Here is a 20,110-nt window from a genome sequence, read left to right on the forward strand (position 1 = left end):
TTGGGAGATTTTTTTTTTCACACGATCCCCCTGAAGAAAAGAAGAGCAGGTAGGGTTATTCAAAAAGAGACACACTATCTTTGGGCTTTTTTGGCAAAGGTCAGTAGTTCTAGGTATTGTAATGTCTTTCTTTTTATGTGTTGTAAAGCACTCTGATTGTCCCGTTTTATGAATGGTGTTATACAAATAAACTAACCTTGCCTAAAATAAATGTAGATGTCTGAATATTCAACATGTGTGAATGTGCTGTTTGATGAGATATTACCAATTAATTATTGATTTAAAATGTCTTGTGGTGACAAGCATTTCTTTTTTTTTCACTCAACAGAATACCGTAAATTTATTTTATGAACAAATGCAGCTCATTTCAGGTGGGTTTTTTTTCTGAAAATTGTTTTAATACAAGATATTTTCCCTGACTTTTTCCCCTCAGGAGAACGGCGGTCAGCAGCAGCAGGTTGCGATAGAGAATCCGGCAGAACATACAAACTACTCATACCAACACACCAAGTGAAGCTAAGGTGGGAAAGAGACATTTTCTTGGCACAGACACATCCAGCCTGGGGTTTTAAAAGTGACATAGGAAGCAAAGAATGGTTGCAATTAAGATTATTACTTGTGTTTTTTTGATAATATGTACTGTAACAGCAATGCCTCTGTAGATGGGTATAAAATAAGAAAATCTAATTATCTTTATTCTTTAAGCCCCTTTCAACCATTTTCTTCATTGTTCAGCGTCTGTAATTGTGTCTAAAGTATGTACGTTGTTTGCTGAGTACCTTCAAAGTATCAACACTGAGTTGTGGCTTTTCCAGCTCCCACCAATGAGAAGCCGCAGGGCACGAAACGAATTCAACCAAAACAGGATTAAGCTGGAAGAGATCTCTACCATAACCAAGCACCGGGACTTGAACACGGATAACAAAAGGAACACGTGTGTGCCAGTGAGTGTGTTTGTTTGTACTTGTGCGTGTGAATGTGTGTGAGTCTGTTTTTCTGTTTGTTTTTTGTTTTTTTCTTTTCTTCTTCTTTTTTCTTTAAGAAAAAGGACAACAATTAATCTTCATCAGACTCTTCAGCTCACGTCCTCAAGAGTTGACCAACCAAAGGTGGGAATGTTCTTCAAAGAAGATTGGATCTATTTTGATAACTGAAAAAGGAAAAAATAACAAAGTTGTTTAAAAAAAAACATCAAAAAAAAGAAATAGGAGAGGAAGAAATGACACAGAGCATTATTTTTGTGCAAGTGGTATAGCAAATTCTTATTTTAGAAAAAAAAAAGCATTCTGGATGTTTCAGAGTGATTCAAGGAAGAGTTGAAACACAATGTGTCTTTATGTTCGTGTAAAATATGCAAACTTTTATTTTTATTTCCTAGTGTTGTTTGACCTTCTATTTGCAGCAGCAGCATTTTGTACAGATTTCAAAACCTTTTGCTGATTGTGGAGTCAATCTAACTGTGGGAGGTAAACCGTTTAAAGCTACTTCTTCTTGTAACTGCTGCAGAGATTTCTATTCACACACAGATGAAAATAACATTGACTGTTCATAGATTTTTTTTTTTTTTTTTTTTTGTTTAGACCATAACGGAACAAAAGACAATCGATTATTTATATTTATATTTGAATCATATTTCTATATTTTTTGGGGAGTTTTTAATCATTGAAGCGTACATTTATAAAATAAAAAAAAGAAGTTATTTAATATTATAGTCTAAAGACAAGCTAAGATGGACTTACAAATCCTCACCCTACACAGTAATGTGTTTTCTAAAGTGACTTTTTTTAAAGCTTGATGTCTTTTAGTCGTGTATTTATCAGCTGAAAGAAAAATCTAAATGACTTGTGTTCGTTTTGACAGTCATCCTGTTACGTTAGATTGCAATCTCATCATATATTCGTATCTACGAGTAGGAATGGGCCGGTGTCTTGCTTCGTGTTATTCAAATTTACAAAGTCACGGTTTCAAAACCTAAAACATTTTGCATCTCACAAAACTTTTTAAGATGCTAGAAAAAGAGCCCCCTCCCCACCGCCCCCTCCCCACCACCTCTGGTCAAATGGAGTTTAACATAGTGATCACTGTCTTTACCTGCTATTCTGGTCCCACTAAGTACATCATAACCATAAGCAGGAAAAAAGATGTACATTTATAGAGTTTTTAGAATGAAATATCTATGGTATTTTTATGTTGAAACAACATTTGGGAACAAACTGAAATATTTATCGTGTCTGTTAGTGAAACAAACAAGCTAATATAGTGTAGAGAGCAGGGCAGCTAACCTTGCTAGCTGACCTTGTTAGCTAATTGCTTGAACTCGCTAACATTAGGGTTTCAGGCTCTTAACATAGCTTTACAAAAGCCAAAACACTAGAAAAGACATAATATAACAATAACTCACATTGCTTATACCCTGTCTACCCGCTGAAAATAGTGTAGCCAGAAGAAGGAAATGTCATTTGAACTTTTCCACATCTTAAGGAATATTTAATATTTTACATTTGGCAACAGACTACAAGACTTGCTGTGTCTGATAGTGATTTACATTAAACAATGTTTAAAAAACTAACGGGCAACAGTATTCTCTTGCTCTGCTTATATGTATCTGTGCGTCAATGCTATAATGGCTGTAAACATGGATTTTTATTTTGGATAGCTTTGGATATTTTAGTAAAAGTAGTACATTTATGTATTACAAATAAGCAACTGGACCATTTAAAAAATTAAGAGATTAACTATTCAGTTTTGAGGCTGATTTCCAATCTATGGTTTTGTGAAGCTGATTCTTTATTTCTTTTTAAGTAGTCTGATCAACAGCTTTAAAAACAATAATTTCTAGCCTTCCATTTGTGACATGTTTTTATTTATTTATAGTTGAGAAGAACTAACATCACATAGCACATCTGTAAGACAGGGTTTTACTATTATTTAAAAAAAAAATCTTAGTGATTAATTGGTGAAAATATTTACCCATTTTACATCCTTTATTAGATAATGGCCAAGTAAGCATTAGTACTGATAAAGTGCTATTTTGCATGTGAATTACCTTAGAGAATGTAAACCCTTACTTTCACTGTGAGACTTTCAAAAGCCTACTAAATTCAGCGTGCTCCCTGGTAGATATGGGTAAACTAAATAAAATGAAGAAACTTTGATGAAACACATTTAGCTTCTTGTTTTCTGCCCAAGTAGCTGCTCTAAGTTTGACCTTTTTTATTATGTGTATCAATACCTATGAAACCGTGGTATTTGTGCAGATTTTTTTTTTAACCCACCAGGTTTCTAGCCTCGTGAGACCATCCTGATCTCGCGAGTTTTCAAGGTTTCACTCGCAGATCAGTCTGGATACTCTCCGTTGAAGAAAATTTGGAGCCGTTCACCAAACGAACGTCCAATCAGCGTTGGCTTTGAGGCGGGTTGAGGTGTGACGCAACGGGAAGCGCGTCAGTTCAGTCTAAACAACATGGCGGCTTCAGCCGATGAAACTAGCGTTAGCGTGGCTATCGAGCAAGTTTTATCGGAATTACAGAGTATTTCTTTGCTGAGCTAACGAGCCTTTACCTGTAGCAGCAAGAGTAGCTCGGCTTGTGGTTGTGTTTTCGTCGTCGCTCTGTTACGAGCGACGACGAATCTGATTGGTTTATTTGGCCCGTCTATCACCAACATAGGCCAATCAGCTAACCAGTATTTTCGCCCCTTCCCAAAATTACTTCAACGGAAGGTTTCCAGATGGATATGCGGAGCAAATCTATCTGGCGGAGTCAGGTAACCAGGTTTCCACACCGGCCCATAACTATCTCTGAGAAGTGGTTTTAAGCGGTTTTGTTGCACCTACCACCAGATATCTTTTAATTCAACCTCTGTCACGGGGGTTAGGTGAACATGCTTTAGAAAGAAGCAGTTAGATATTATGTGTTTAAAAAAAAAAGAGGGCAATGCAGTTACTAAATTAAAGTGTAGTTTAGTAAAAGCGATGAGGGAAATTTAATGGAAGACTTAGAAAATCCCACAGAATGATTTAGTCTGATAGGAAAGGGAGCGATGAGTCTCTTTTTTTTAATGCTGCTGTCACCTGAGTTTGATTCTGTCAGTGAGTTTTTAGTTTGTAGAAAGATATATTTTTTCTGTTTATTTTTGTTTGTTTGTTTGTTTTCTCTCTTATTTTGTTTGTTGCTAAAAAAAGAGTTGCCTTTTTGATGAAATATTCTTAGGTTAAAATTAGCTGTAGAGTTTAGCTCTTCACCGAGGTTAGATGTTAGTTTTTCTCTCCTCTTGTTATCCTTTCTTGTAAATTTCTGTTCCAAAGCCTTGTGTCATCTGTCTGTCTCTATATTGTGTCCGAACTGTTTGCAGAGAGCCTTTCGGAGCCAAGAGCTCTACCGAACTGGTTTAAATGTTGACGTTCTAAAAGATTCATCCTGCGAGCTCCTTCATCAGTGTTGCGGCGTTCAAATACCAGTCAGCACGAGTGAAGTGAAGCTCATGTCACCATGTCCATTGAAATGCGCTGACCTGTAAATTTATCGACACCAGAACTGTAGATACGTTAGTAAGCAGTGGTTTTTACAAAGGACTGCTCACAAGACCATGGAAGTGCCATTAGATACGATTCTTACAGCCTTAGTGAGACTGCAAGTCTGAATGAATTTGTGAGAGATAATAAAAAAATTCTGCAAAAAAAAATATAATAACAGACAAACAATTAGTGAAGCCTTAATAATCCTCTGGATAAACTGCCTGATTTCTCACAGAATTGACTTTATTTGTATATACTATAAAAATGGCTAAAGACTTCTTTGCATCCCATCTAGTTAGTTACATCGGAGTAGCTGCTGGTTTACGAGAAACGTTTTTGCCTTCCGGTTCAAAAATTCATCTTTCAGTTGAATAAAGTGTAAATGATGTCTGTCGCAAGGCTTCACCATTAGATCTGATTCTGTTTTGGCCTTTTTTTTAGGGCTAATTCTTTGCTCCTCTGCTGCGTTACGTTTCTGCAACCAAAGATGTTGTAGTCATCTCCGTTCTACAGCTTGCTTCTCACACAAACTTTGTTCTGATGAGATACTTGTTTTTTATTCTGACGAACTCAGACATTATAAAATAGGGTAACAAGTGTGCAATCATGCTCTGAAATACGACAACAGTTTGAGTTGTCCGTTTCTTCTTTCGTTTGCAGTCCTGTTAAGACAATGCATCAAAAAAAAAAAACATCAGGCTGACACATTTATTAAACAATTGTCGGGCGGAGTTTGCCGCATTGTAAATAGCAGATCTTCGTAGTGCATTCAAACACACTGGTGAGTTTATGGGGGCTCAACATCATCCAGGAGGAACAGAGAGTGCAACTTTGCTCTTCACGGTGTTAAACACGACAGTTTTCAGACACGAGAGCTACTTTTGTAAATAGCTTTTTTCTTTCCTTCCACTTGATCTCTCTGTGCTATTCGATTTGTTTCATCTTGAGTGATTCATTGATTTTTTTGATTTTTTTTTTTGTTGTGTGTGTGTGTGTATAATTTACGACCTGTCAAGATAACATCTATTCAGATTCAGTGCACCATGAAGGAAATATCCAAATAAATGCTATTCCATGTGTTAGCCACCACTTTTGATACAAAACCCATCATGTTTGAAACTATGAAATGACCATGTGTTAGTTGCAAAGCAGTGTTTATTTATTTTTTTATTTTTTTACAACAGAGATAATGTTACAAGAAGTCATAATATTTGTAAATGAACTTATATTTTAATTGCAATATTATAAGAAAATTACTCAAATTTTGTAGATAGTACACATGATTTAAAAATTTTAAAAGATTTGTTGCACTTACTAATGTTTCAAATGCTCTTTTTTTTTTTATCCATCCTAAAGTCAATTTCATGGCTTGTTTCATAGTTTCAAATTGTTTCGCTGCTAAGGTAGGATTTCCAAGCAGGTGGTTTTAGGTTGTCCAGTCTGGATTTTCACAATGTTGCATATCTGGTTTATCTAAAAAACTATTTTGCTAGCGGATTAGCCATCATTTAGGATGTAGGGACATCTAATGGCCTAATTTTTCGTTTGCTCCACCTAACTTTATGGGAGGGCAGGGTAAAACTCAGTGACTACAGGCAGAACAAAACATCTGCTCTAAAGCAAATGTTTGTTTTGTTACAGCTGCTATGGCAAAGTCATGGTGAAACCAGGCCCTTCTTTGGGTGTCAGTGGTCTACAGCAAACAATTCAGATCCTTATTCCACCCTGATACAAATGTTGCTAGGCGTATGTCCTGTTAGTTTTTAAATTTCACTCACGTCACTTTTAATTGATGAAAGACTAACTCATGGAAATATTTGTGAACTCTCCACACTGAACATCTTTTCCAAAGCATTGTGAAAATCCACCAGGCTCACCAACCTTCCCTGTTTGTGAACATGTAATTATTTATACAATAACTCATTTTGTACTGTTTTGTTAGAGGAAAGAGGTTTTCTATTTGGTTTATTTTGCAAATGCCACTTGGCTACTTTTGTCTTCCTGTGCCAGAGTTGCTAAATTGTCTTTAACTTGTGTTTTTTTTTTTTTTTTTTTTTTTTTTTTTTTATTGATTGAGACAAGATTTTACTTCTTCAGTGGATTTCTCTTTGAATTTGTCAGTTTTTTTTTTTTTAATAAAAACTTGGTTTTAATGTTGGAGTGAACTTTTTATTTATTTGTGGTGCTGTCCAGATTTGGGCAACGTAGCTGAAAATTGTACTCAAGTAAGAGTATTGTTATTTCAAATTAATAATACTTAAGTAGATGTAAAAAGTATTTTAAAGAATTACTCTTGTGGAAGAAACAAAGTATTTAGGCAAAAGATTACTAAATCGGTCAAGACAAGAATAGAAAATGAGTGAATGATTCTATTTTTAAAAGATTTTATCTAAAAGGTTATAAAAAATTGCTTTGAAAAAGGCTAGCTGCACAAGAAACACATATTTCCAAATTATACTTTTTCACAGCATAAAGCTCCAGTGAGGAAATATATCAGTTGCTGTTTAAAGGAAGCAACAGGCAGAAATAAGTTGGCTAAATAACATTAGAACAAGCATGTATTACATTACTGCTAACTGTGTTTGGCTCTGTCTGTGCCCATCCTTAACTCTGAGGTGACAAGAGATGGAAGAGTTGCCAAAATTGTTCTAATGTAGGAGCAGTGTTACATCAAAATAGTAATATTCAAGTAAAAGTGAAATGTGTGGTGCAGTAAAGCTACTATTAGAAGTGGTGGAGGAAGTAGTTTTTCCAGCTGTCAGATGATTGCACCGACCCCCCGCCTCAAGTCTTCCTCCAGCTCCTCAACATGATCAACATCTGGGCTTTGACTCAACCCAAGACCTTTCATTTCTTAGCTTTTAACCAGTCTTTGGTGGATTCACTGGTTTGTTCTGGGTCATTGTCATGTTGCTGGGTCCAGTTCTGCTTCGGCTTTAATGTTTTTACATGGTCTCACGTTTTCCCCTCCCTCTGATACAAGGTAGACTTCATGGTGGTTAGCTGACCAAGTCCAAAACCATCCTACTCCTACCTCCATGCTTCACTGCTGGTATGACGTCCTCTTGGTGGAATGCTGTATTTGGTTTGGACAATTTAGTCTAATCTGTCCAGACATTATTCCAGATGACCTGGTCTTTGTCTATGTTCTCTCTGGCTGTCATGTTTTTCTTAGAGAGCAAAGGTTTTCTACTTGAACACCTCTGAATGAACGGCCATGCCTTGCTGTCGGTGCTGGAATAACATTTTTGAAGTCTTCTTTCAGCATCTTGCAGTCTGATTTCAGGGCAAACTGTTTTTTTACATGAATGTCCTCTGCTTGTAGACTATTTTCTGCACAATTCAATGGCTGCTGTGAAATTCTTTGGAGATCTCTTCAAATCCATTGCCAGACTCATAAACATAAACAATGAACTTTCTGAAGGCCTGGGACAGATCTCTGGGTTTCACCAAGGTGTTCACTCTTACATCGAGAGGCATGTCTGATTTTTAAACAAGGCAGACCTCGCTCACAATTCTGATTAAGTATATTCTGATCATCTGCAGCTAATCTGACACTCCAGGGTGTTATTTTAGTCATTTTAAATGTTGGGATTTCCTAATTCATTCTGCACCAGGCACTTTATATTTTTTACTTTTAGAGAAAGTTCTCCCTCAGTTTTTTTTTTTTTTCAATACTGCAATTTATCTGTACCATTTACATTATTAATAAATATCCATGTGTCCAAATATGTTAGAAAACATACAGGCTTAAGTTGGCTGACCTATTTTTTCACATAATTATTTTTTTTTTTATCTGTACTTAAGTTTAAGTAGTATGTCTTTTTTTTTTTTTTTAATAGTGTCCTGTCTGGGAATGTGGCAATAAGAATTGTCTTAATGCCAAAAAGATCCCAACAGGTTTTACTTTAACAAGCAGAGCCTTATCGCTTTCGCCATAGTGCTCCGCTTGATTTATACATGCAATAAGCTTTATTATAATTTATGCAGGGAATATTTCATATTATATGGACACTGAAACAAGAATGTAGAATAGAAAAAAAAGAGAAAAGGTGAAAGAGGACAGAAAAGGGAGAACGATACAACATCCTCAGTCTGCTTTTTTCACCTGCAGAGAGAGATGTAAAAAGAACAACAAAACCAGCCGATAAATTATTACAGATACAATCAAGTAACACCTTGATACCATCACTGAAGAATATACATTTATAATTAATACGACATGTATAAAATTACAGCTGAAGATAATAATAATAATAGGAGTTTTCTATATAGAAGTGAATCTGTAAGTACCTGGATTCAAGCACCTGTAGGTGTTTGTCAGAGTGCGCTTGTGTATGAAAGGTTTATCCATGAGAAAAATGTTCAGTAGTGGTTGAGAAGAACCAAAGACCCGCCTCCCCCAGAGCACCGAGGCAGACTCCAGGGGAACCAGAACCCCAGATGCCCAGAGGGACCTTCAGAATAAAGGTGCCAACAATGGCCCCTCTTAGGCACCTTTAAATCTATGGTTCTTATAAGGTGATTTTTCACATGATGGTAAAGTTTTGATTACCTCATCAATGTCAAATTTGAAATTGCGCAAATTCCCTTTAAAAAATATTTATGAACGAGCTGTTAAATTAGAATTCCCCAGATGGGTACTTTCAGCTTTCTCTGATAATATCAGGATCCTTTAGTCTTTGCTTGGTTTAAATAAAAGTCCCAAGGCAATAAATAACTGAATAAATTAATAAATAAATAGGCAACTGTTCTCAATAACATCGCAAATGTAAAATGTGCCTTCTGACATCATGTCCACTGGATTTTTCATAAAAACATTTACTGAAAGAGTCACAGCTTTTGGATTCAAATTCTCCATTTTATTATTCAGATAAAGCATACAATGCATTTCATGAGTCAATTTTTTTGTAGAGTCAGAATTACATGTACACAGCTTTTAGTTTGTAAAATAAATAGGTAAAATAAATAGTCACATATTACATGTGGATTCACTACTCAGAACCTTCCTCTTGCTAAGAGAAATCATAAATCTGAAAAAATTAAAATGTACATCACCTAAAAGGCCACAAGAACATTCATTCAGCATTTAGATTTGGACAGAACTCTAACCAGTTAAAAGCACACTGTAACATGCTTTACACGCATTTTCCCTTTGTGGTTGGTGTTGGTTCACTTTACAGTTAGAATATACAAGTTGAGGTTTCGTTGATTAAAACATTGTCTATAAAATGTCAGTGTTCATATGGAAACTTTGTCATACGCATACAGTACAAACTTGCAGAACAAAGCACGCCGTCTAAAATTATTTACAGTCCAAACAGGTATAAAAGGAATCTGTATACTGCTATCAGTGCAAGTTATTACATATAATCGACTGAATCAAAAAAGACTTACCGACCAGGGCAGGCCTGCTGAATCTAAAGTGAATGGCTTCCTGATGCTTTAAATAGTAATGGACCCAATGAGTCAGCTCTGATCGCTCAAATTGTGACTGTGGCTGATACCCATACGTCATTTCCCAAACATCTAAACATTAGGAGAGCACCGAACAAATAAAGAAAGTTTCCCATGGGTGTTAGGAGAGCAAAAACCAGCAGCGGGGTTGTAAAAATGGGGCTTTATGTGTGAGTAAAAGTAAAAGACTGCTCAAGACTCGGATCCGATTAAGAGTCAGATCTCCCTGGTTTGTTAGTCTGCTTCTGGGAGTTAAAATCAAATTTGTTTTGGAGGTTTTAGATACCGCATGTTTTATTCCCGGCCCCCTCCCATAAGCTGTAGCAGGAAGCTGAACAGGTAGATGATGTCCAGGTAGAGGCTGAGTGTGGCGAAAACATATTCCTCTGGGCTGATGGCGTAGCGCTTGTTTCCTAGGAGCAGCTGTGTGTCAAAAGCCAAAAACTGGCAGGAAAAAAACAAAGCGTGAAGAAATTAGTGTACATAACAAACCAAACCTTACTCCTCGAGATACAGTAAGAGTTCCAAAAGTATTGAGACTATTATACTTTCATTTTATTCGTGTTACAACCACAAACCTCAGTGCATTTCATTATGCTATGGACAGAGACAAAGTAGTGCAGTATTAATCAAGAGGGAGGAAAATGATACATGTGTTGCAAAAGTTTCACATACATTTGAATTCAACGACCTATGAAGTAACATCATTGGATAAAATCCACTGCACCCAATTGCCTTAAGAAGTCATGTAGTATGATTTTTTTAGGAAGCGTCTTTGAGTGTCCAAAAACACGGTATGTAAGTTTGATGTATTATTATTATTATCCTTAAACTGAGTCCACCAGTGTGTAATTTAACCGTAGCGTGCGTTCTGTGAAGGACTCTCAGGTTGTTAGAGAACATTAGTGGACAAGCAACATCACGAAAGACCAAGGAGCACAGCAGACAGGTTGGGGAGAAAGCCGTGAAGCTTTAAGCAGCGTTGTGTTTTAAAACGATATTCTAAACTTTGAATGGGTTGCTTTAATCTAATGCATTTAAATTCCGAATCTAAAATAGATTATAGTGCACCTATAAAAACATGGACGTCCACCTGAACTGTCACGCTGGGAAAGAAGAGCATTTATCAGAGAAGGGGCCGCTGGTAAACTTGGAGGAGCTGCAGGGATCCACGGCTCAGGTGGCCGAATCTGTCAACAGGACAACTATTATTTTTAGCACAAAACGTTGTCATTTGGTCCTGTGGAAGAGGGACATTGTTGATAGAAATTCATGAGGAATCCAGTTTGCCACATGCCATGATGTGGAGGACACAGCAAACAGGTGGAAGAAGGCGCTCTGGTCAGATGAGACTAAAACTGAAGTTTTTGGCCTACATGCAATACGCTACATAGGCCGGAAAACTAACCCTGTGTATCCCGTGAACGCACCATCCCCACTGTCCAACATGGTGGTGGCAGCATCATGCTCTGGGGATACTTTTCTTCAGAGGACAGAGATGCTGGTCTGTGTCGATGGGAGGATGGATGGAGCTAAATATAGGACGGTTCCAGAAGAAAACCAACACTGCAAAAAAAAACCTGGCACCTGAGCAGAGGTTCACCTTCAAGCAGGAAAACAATACCGCAGAAATGCAGCCAGAGCTACCATAGTCTAGATCTGTTGAATTATCCAGACCTAAATCCATCTGTCACTTTCAAACACTTTAGAAATCTCTACTCAAAGATGCCCTCCATCCAAGCCAGCTGTGCTTAGGCTATTTCGCATAGAACAGTAACAATCCAGGAGAAAGTTTAGCAGAGACACAACCAAAAAGCTTTACCTGGAGCCAAAGGTGGTTCCCAACTCTGTGTTTAATAGTTATGCACACCAAACCTTTCAGAATCGCAGCTATGCATCGTTTCTTGCATAAAGTCCTCCATGAAGTGCACGGACGTTTGTGGTTGTAACATGACAGATTTTGTGACAAACTCTTACCAGAGTGAAGAGGATGGCTCCTATCACTGCATAGATGGCGTGTAACCAGGGAACCTGTGAAGCAAGGCAACAAACAGACAGTGAGAAAGACGAGCGGCGTGCTAATTTAAGCAGAAGACAGAAGAGTGTAAGATTATCTGCTGGGTCAATCCCCTCTGACTGACGCATAAGTGAGCGCAGCCAGCGGCACCTGGGGCTTTAAGCAGCAACTGTTGCTGAACTCATCATTAACCTCGGCTAATTCAGCCTCCTTCTGGAAGGTCCTGGGGAAAAGGAATGGAAAGAATGGGGGATACTTACGTATCCGAAGGGGACGACGATGGAGATGGTAATGGCACAGAGAAGCATGGCCATGCAGAGAGAGAACAGCACGCCTTGGCAGGACGTCACATCGATCTGTAACAAGAGATGTGAAATCAAGCAGTTATTCTGGCAGGTTACTGCGGCTCCTCCGCCTGGACGGACGACGGAGCAGTTTCCCCCTCCTCACCTTGCTCTGGAAGCTGAACAGGGTGACGGACAGACACACCAGGGCTGTGATTCCCAGACACAGCATCACCGACTTGGTGTTGTAAAAGCTGAAAATATTTTAAAAGGAGCATTTATAAAAAATAAAACACAGTTTCTCACTACAAAAAAAACAAAAACGACTACATATAGCCATGCTTCTGCATGTTTGTGATATTTACCTAGAAACAAATCCCATCATGAAGGCCATGCTCAAAGTCTTTTTTGGGGGACAAAATCAAGAGAATGAAGAGTTAGGATGAAGTGAAGGGAGAGAGAGAGGAGCCTTCAGAGTGTTAACGATGGGTGAAAAATACTCACAAAAAGAACCAACAAAATGATGTTCCAGGGAAACTGCCTCCTGTTATGTGGAGAGAAAGATACGCCTGTCATTACATCAAACATAGCATTTTTTTTTTTGCCCTCTTTAACAAAGTTCTGACATGCATCGCCATATTTAAATCATCGTGAAATAGAGAGTGAACAAAAAAGATGCATTTGGGCGGGTGAATTTTTTTGTTCCAGGCATCTAAACAGGTAAAACGCCTTTTGATACAAATATACGTCTTAACAAAAATGGGGCTTTACACAAAACCCTGCTGCGTCAGATAAATATGTTGCTAAATACGCACATTCTCTATTAAAATCGTGCATCAACTTTTCTGTACGACGTGCATAGTGAATCACTGAAAAATAAATCAGTAAAATGTTATAATTCAAAAGATGCCGGCACATCTTTTTGGCCTTGCTCTGTTCTACAGCTGGATTACAGAGTCAGCTGCCTTAAGATGCGTTAAATCAGACTTAACAGGCGTAAACAGATCTAACTAATCATTTGTGTTGTAGAGCGAACTTACCTCAGATCCCCACAGCAGGACAGCGCGATGTAGGTGGCGAAAAACATCATGCTGGAAAAGTGAGAGAAAAGTTGATGAGCCGCGGGGACGGGCCGTGTGAAGCGTGATGTAATGAAGTGTTTTGTACTTACTAAGACGCCATGTACAAGCTGGGGTTAGTCTGGATATAAAACCTCACGGGCGCGCTGAAAAGAAAAGCAGCAGTTGTCTAGATAAATATAAAAAAAACGCTTAAATTCAAGCAAACAGGAAGGGGAAACAGAAAGAGACCCAAATTACCAAAAAGTGAAGAGACAAACGATCCCGACTGTCACAGACAGCTGGAGCATGAGGATGGCATAAACCTGCAGGCAGACGGGCGCTTTGTCAGATTTAGGATTCGGGTTTTTTTTTTTGTTTTTTTTCTGTTTTTTAGCTGGCTTTACTTGATTCAGTCACCTTTCTGATGAAAGTCCTCCTGATGGTCTTGTCATCCCAGGCAAACTGGGCCTCCATGTCAGGATAGCCTGAGAAAAAAAAAGAGGAAGGAGAGGCGGAAATGCATTTTTATTATCATCTAGCGGCCGGGTTAGAGCTTAATACCATTGCATTAGCTAAGAAACAGCGCTGCATCAAGCTGCACGGACGGTGTTGTTCTTCACCTGCAGTTGCCTCCTGATAGCTGGGCGGCTCGTTCTCATCCCCCACCTGCTGGGAGACAACAAGCAGGATCAATAAACCCTGGCGTTACACTGTCTGCTCTCTCCTTGGTGACAGTTTTTACCGCTGAGTCTGTCTGAGGAAAGTTTCAATCTGTAATTTATGCATTCATCGTTCGATTAGTTTGAAGGCTTAAAATGACCTTGGTGTGAGCATAGCGGGGACTAAAAAACACGAATAAAAGCTCTAAAGTCACCTGTGCGGATATCAGCTATGATTTTTGATTGAGTTTGTTGTTTTGACACGCCACCCGTGTTTTATAATAGAGTCAAAAAACACACAACAAAGTTTTGATCATTTTAGTCCTACGAGGCCAAACGTATCGTTTTTGACGCAAAGACTTCTCCTAAAACTGCTAAAAAAAGTTACGAGTGTCCTAAAAATACAGCTGCTGTGCTGAGTAAACGTGGCAAAATATAGTTTAGACTTTATCAATGAAAATAAGGCGCTTTATTTTAATAATACATGTCTTTGACTATGAATAGTTCGGTGCATCAATAATGATACAAAAACTTAAGCTTAGCAAAGCTCAAATGTAAGCAGCACACTAATCACTTAACTCTGCCGGGTTATTTATCTATTTATTCATTTGTTTGTTTCGGACTGGTAAAAAAAAAATAGAAGTTAAACAAGATGGGAGTGATCTATAAAAATCTTCAAAACTAAAAATATGGAATCAATGTTTGCCATCCACAGTCTGAAAAAGGTTGAACGTTGAAGCGTCTGCTTATAAATGCCTGCCTTTCCCAATGATCAAAATCGTTTTTTTTCCTCTTAACAAAAAGGGAAAGGTTCAGAAAATGCCACTTTTAAAGTCAAAATGAACATAGCAGTCTAAGTGAGCTCAGATTCTGCTTTAGATTAATGCCTATTCACCACATTACTTTTTAAAACATTAACACATCTAGTTAGCTGAAGCATAAAAACCCTTAATACCTTTGACTTTTTCATGATGCTCCCTCTGTGCTCCTTTCAGCTGCTGATGCTGAGGAAGGTTTGCTTGCAGCCTCCTGATGTGACGCTTTTTTTGGTTTCGCACAAACTCGGTTAGTCCTCAGACCCTCGGCCCCTCTTGCCCTGGTTGTGTGGTTCCCTGTGGCGGCGGAACGCGCTGAGAGTGTGAGCACCGACGCTGTTTGTGGAGGAGTTGTCGCTCTGAATTTGTGCGGATTACACAGCTTTATAGGCCTGTGTTACGTTAATCTCCCGCTAACCCTGATCCCTCTCTGCCCCCCCCCCCCCCCTTTTTTTTTTTTTTTTGCTCGGGCCTGATCAGCTCGCTCCAGCACTCTCCAGGTAGTCCCAGAGAGGGATCAGGCTAGGTTGGACCAGTGCATTTTGCCAAACAGAGGTAGTTATTTATGTAACTGACCCGGTGTATCTTTCCAGTTTTAGGATCCCTAATTGTTTTACTGCTCACCATAATGGACTTAAAATACCGAACCCCACGTGCATTACATAACAGCTTTAATCCACTATTGGGAAGATAGAATGGACAAAAATACAAATCCCATCTAAACTATCTCACCTTTTCCATTATTGTTTAATACTACAGGACTGAGATAAAGAAGTTAATCATCAGTGCATGATGTATTATTTTACACACCACTGCAAATATTGCTCTTCATCTCACAGTTATTGTCAAACATAGACTAATATCAATATATTTAGGGGTTTAATCCCACCGTATTACTTTCAGTGTCTCCACTGTCATTATATTCAATAAAAAAATACAAATAATCAGTCGAACAAAGCCTCAGTGAGGTGGTTAAGCTAAGCCGAGATAGATTCTGGAAACGTTCCTCTTAGCAAACAGTTCAGGTAAACAAATGACATCATGTTTTTATGCAACTGGCTGCATTGGTAACCGGCACAGCAGACAAATGGGAACTAAGCTCGAAGTAGGAGATTTACCTGAAAGGATTCTACTTTTGGCAGCTTGTAATCCTTTGCAATGAAGAACTGTGCTTAAACAATTATACAACACAAGCAAAAGGAAGAAAATACCTGGTATTATTTCATTTATTTACTCCTTTTCCTAGTCCTCTTCCTACTACTACTACTACAACAACTAATAATAATAATAATAATAATAATAATAATAATAATAATAATAATAATAATAATAATAATATATGTAGTATCCTAAACATTTATTATAACAATAATAATAATAACAATTATTATTATTATAGGCATCTCCTACTGGCATATGCATATAGTTGTAAGAAGTGTATTTAATGTAATGTCTTTAGTACAGGGGCCAGGACCATTTCTACAGGGACACTGGCCCCTGTTGGCTCCCGTCTAGAACCGACCCTGGTCGGCGACAGTGTCAGGCGAGCGACAGCAAGCAAAAGTGGCGACATTGTGGCCCCAATGTGAACGCACCTTAACAGGTATAAACAACCAACCCATATTATAGACTCCCTTGAAAAATATGCAATCTTATTTAATACAAGTTAATACAGTTTTTTTTATATATTTAGTGGCAGCCAAAGCTATTATTATTATCATCATTATTATTATCATTATTAGTATTATTATTGTTTAAAAGAAATAGTATTGTGGTTAGTTTTTTAATGTTGTATTATTTATTCCATATTTATAATTAACATTTATATGTGTTTATGTGCTATATTATTATTATTATCCATCCATCCATCCATCCATTTTCCGAACCGCTTTATCCCTCGTGGGGTATTATTATTATTATTATTATTATTATTATTATTATTATTATTATTATTATTATTATTATTATTATCATTATTATTATTATTATTATTATTATTAGTAGTAGTAGTAGTAGTAGTCATGGTAGTATTACTATTGTTGTCATTGCCGTCAAGTGTGCCTTTTTTTTCTATTGATCGTTCTGTCGACATTTTAAATACTTTCTAAAGTAGAAATTGAATGGATTTAAGTAATTTTATGACTTGATAGAAAAAAATTGAAATTTTTTTTATATATATTATTTGCACAATTCAGATACCTGAATCTACAGGTGTTATTCAATTTGAGGGCAGTTGTTCAATGTCTGTTACCGCTAATGACCATTAGATGGCAGCAGAGGATAATCAACTTCAGTGGCAAAAGGCTGCCACCAATGAATAACACAATAGTTTTATACAGTTATGTTTCCTTTATCTTTGTAGTTTGCATCCCTTTAAATGAAAAACATCACATACTTTGTGTTTGTTATATCTGTTATACGTGTTTAAATTACTGTAATGTCTTCCTCCTCCTCTTAATGTTCTACCTAGAGCTTTCTTTAAAAACGTTTTGCCTGTCATAACGTCTGATTTGACTCAGATAATAAACACGTCCCTTCTGTCAGGCGTATTCCCCGAGTCTCTAAAACAGCAAATAATAAACTGCTGTTCAAAAACAACAATTTGGACAAACTACTACTGCAGAACTACAGGCCCATCTCAACCCTCCCCTTTTATCAGTAAGATTATTGAAAAAACTGTTTCAACAATTAAATGCCTTCTTAATAATGACTGGCCGCTCTTATTTTTTCCATTTAAGATTCCGTGCTCTCCACAGTACAGAGAATATCAAGGTGTTCAATGACACAGTGGAAGAACCACAGTGCTGGTATTATTGCAGCATTTGATACTATCGATCACTCCATTCTGTTAGAGTGCCTGGAAAACTGGGTCAGCCTTTCCGGTGCAGCACTCGACTGGTTTAAATCCTACTTAAAGGACAAGGATTTTTTTTATGTCAGTAGGTAACTTTACATCAGAGACCACAAAAATCACATGTTGGGTTCCCTAAGGGTCCATCCTGGGTCCCCTCCTACTCAATATCTACATGCTCCCTCTAGCTCAGATCATACAAAACAACAATCAATGCATGGATGTGCCTTAATTTTGCACAGTTGAATGAAAACAAAACTGAGCTAATAATAATCTTTGGACCAATAGAGGAGAGATCAAAAGTTAATACACAGCTTTAGTTGTTCAACTAGTAACTGCTGATCTGTCCTGAAATGTGGGAGTAGTGATGGACTCAGACCTGAACCTCTAAAAGCATCTAAAGACAATTACAAGGTCGGCTTTCTATCACCTGAAGAACATTACCAGGATTAAAGGACTGATGTCTCAGCAGGATTTGGAAAAATTAATCAATGCATTGAATTGATCACTGCAACGGTGTTTTCACAGGTCTGCCTAAAAAGTGGATCAGACAGCTGCAGCTGATCCAGAACGCTGCTGCCCGTGTTCTCACTAAGACCAAGAAAGTAGAGCACATAACCCCAGTTCTAAAGTCCTTACACTGGCTCCCTGTATCCCAGAGAATAGACTTTAAAATCGTTCCGTTAGTCTATAACTCATTGAATGGCTTAGCACCTAAATACATCACAAACTTGCTATCTGTAAACCACTAAGGTCTTCTGGCTCCAGCCTGCTCTGCATACCTAGAACCAGAACCAAACATGGAGAAGCAGCATTTAGTTCCTGTGCTCCACTTATCTGAAACAAACTCCCAGGAGACAAAAGTACTAAAACCCTGAGTTCCTTTAAATAAAAGTTAAAAACCTATTTGTTTAGAGTTGCCTTTGAATGTTAATGTTCTTTTTAAACTGTTGTAGTTCACTGAAACATCATTAGATTATCTTTCTAGTCCACCTAATCTTAACCTTCCACTTCAATGGCAGCTGGGGGGACAAATCAAGTTAGTTGAACTGAAATTAATTTAATAAATTTAAATGAATTGGCTTAATTTAAATTGGATTGTCAGTAATTAAAGTGAATTTAATTCAACTGTAATTAAAATAGATGAATTTGATCAAATTGAATGAAATATGTTTTTTTTTTTTATATAAGTAAATTAAACTGACCAATTCTCCATTGTAAAGTCAGACACTTCCACTGGGACTTAAATACAATGTTTAACATGACTGATTGCAAGTTAAGCCAAATTTTATTCATATAGCCAATTCACTCACTGAGCAACAGCACGTCCAGGCCAACAGAAAACAAAATACTGCTGTGGTTAGTTTTTTTTTTTTTTTTTTTTTTTTTTTACCATCTTTTGTTTGATCACGTTGCACCAGAAAAGCAGAAATGTCTCGTCTATCCCTGTTCTGTCCAGCAGGTGGCAGATGTGGACCTGAGCTTGGTTCTGTATGACTGCTTGTGTCAAAGTACCTCCATGGATCAGCTTATCGCAGCTGAAGATCACCAGTAATATACCGGTATTCTGATGCAGGGATGGTAATAGAACATAAATAACAATTATAGTAGCCTTTGTCTCTTTTCTATGGATTCTAATGTTTGTCATTTGCCTTATTTACTTTTTTAGCAAACAACAAAGAAATTAAAATAAAAAATAAATGTTTCCCTTTTATGATCTTGTCCAGATCCAATCCATATTTGTACAAAAAGTTATTGTTTGGTTTTGCTCTTTAGAGTAAATGAAGTTTGGTGCAGTCAGATACCATTCCCCTAAAGAGACTGTCAACCTGCTTTGTGCAGAAATGTATGCAGTTATCTGATAATGTGTTACGTATTGCAACGGCAGGTTTTGTCAATTCCTATCCGTGCTTTTTTTTTTTTTTAAAAAAAGGTGTAATGCGTAGTAGTGAGTCATTAATGGGGCTTCTGAAGGGCAGAGTTGCTGTTTATGGAAACGGTGTCCAAACATTTACAGTAAGAGGACATTCTGTTCTGAAGCAACACAAGCTTCTCCTTCTGCCAATTCACGGTGAGTCTGTACACATCATGAACGCCATGAAGATATCTGAGTCCCTGATTCACTTACAATGCAACTTTCCTTTCAGTGGCATATTTGCATTTACTTTCGATCCTTTTCACTTTTCACCTCCTCTCCACAAAATGGCCCTGTGCTCTTTACAACTCCCATTCAGCCTCATATTTACAGAAATGCGACATCTTTGAATCGAGCTGCTCTCACTAACACCCTCAAAGGTCAGCTGATGTTTCCTTTTTAGAGGAAAAAAAAAAGGAAAACCTAATGACTGTCAGATCTGAAGCACGATTGGCTGATTGGCTCAGTTGCTAGGCTACAGATCTATGGGTATGTCTCTGCATCCGAGGAAAAGAGAGAGAAGCACAAAGAGGAA

At 37.6% G+C, this 20,110-nt stretch overlaps 2 protein-coding genes and 1 long non-coding RNA gene across 5 annotated transcripts in view; 2 read left to right on the forward strand and 1 right to left on the reverse strand.

The window, feature by feature from the left end:
- Window positions 1–2,540, forward strand: part of LOC105937044 (RNA-binding motif, single-stranded-interacting protein 2) — a 51,814-nt gene extending 49,274 nt beyond the window's left edge. For both annotated transcript variants that reach the window (XM_012878170.3, XM_021324358.2), the window contains exons 13-14: window positions 434–521; window positions 816–2,540. In XM_012878170.3, coding sequence (XP_012733624.2) covers window positions 434–514 — 81 coding nt within the window. In that variant the 3' untranslated portion in view covers window positions 515–521; window positions 816–2,540. The remainder of the gene's footprint in view (window positions 1–433; window positions 522–815) is intronic.
- A 184-nt stretch (window positions 2,541–2,724) lies between these two features.
- Window positions 2,725–6,669, forward strand: LOC118567142. Its single transcript, XR_004933511.1, has 2 exons — window positions 2,725–3,278; window positions 3,774–6,669. It is a non-coding gene; the product is annotated as an uncharacterized LOC118567142 (long non-coding RNA).
- Window positions 6,670–9,356: 2,687 nt separating this feature from the next.
- On the reverse strand, window positions 9,357–15,175 carry faim2b (Fas apoptotic inhibitory molecule 2b). Of its 2 annotated transcripts, none has more exons than XM_012878117.3 (12): window positions 14,950–15,175; window positions 13,956–14,001; window positions 13,753–13,820; window positions 13,594–13,658; window positions 13,446–13,499; window positions 13,315–13,365; window positions 12,779–12,818; window positions 12,640–12,677; window positions 12,441–12,528; window positions 12,251–12,346; window positions 11,951–12,004; window positions 9,357–10,417 (listed from the first exon to the last, which is right to left on the reverse strand). In XM_012878117.3, the coding sequence occupies exons 1-12, from the start codon at window positions 14,962–14,964 to the stop codon at window positions 10,268–10,270; spliced, it is 765 nt and encodes a 254-aa protein (XP_012733571.1). In that variant the 5' UTR covers window positions 14,965–15,175; the 3' UTR covers window positions 9,357–10,267. The 2 variants fall into 2 exon arrangements, with proteins under 2 accessions (XP_012733571.1, XP_012733569.1); XM_012878115.3 differs by having other exon boundaries at window positions 13,956–14,004.
- Window positions 15,176–20,110: the final 4,935 nt, after the last annotated feature.

The sequence above is a fragment of the Fundulus heteroclitus genome, chromosome 20 (assembly GCF_011125445.2).
Source record: "Fundulus heteroclitus isolate FHET01 chromosome 20, MU-UCD_Fhet_4.1, whole genome shotgun sequence".
NCBI lineage: Eukaryota > Metazoa > Chordata > Actinopteri > Cyprinodontiformes > Fundulidae > Fundulus > Fundulus heteroclitus.

What these genes read in the sequence shown, in the direction of transcription:
- faim2b (XM_012878115.3), bottom strand. An exon ending in AGCTTGTACATGGCGTCTTA is followed by an intron (nt 13,366 to 13,445) that starts GTAAGTACAAAA and finishes TCACTTTTCCAG; the next exon opens with CATGATGTTTTTCGCCACCT. An exon ending in GAGCCATCCTCTTCACTCTG is followed by an intron (nt 10,418 to 11,950) that starts GTAAGAGTTTGT and finishes TTTTCCTGCCAG; the next exon opens with TTTTTGGCTTTTGACACACA.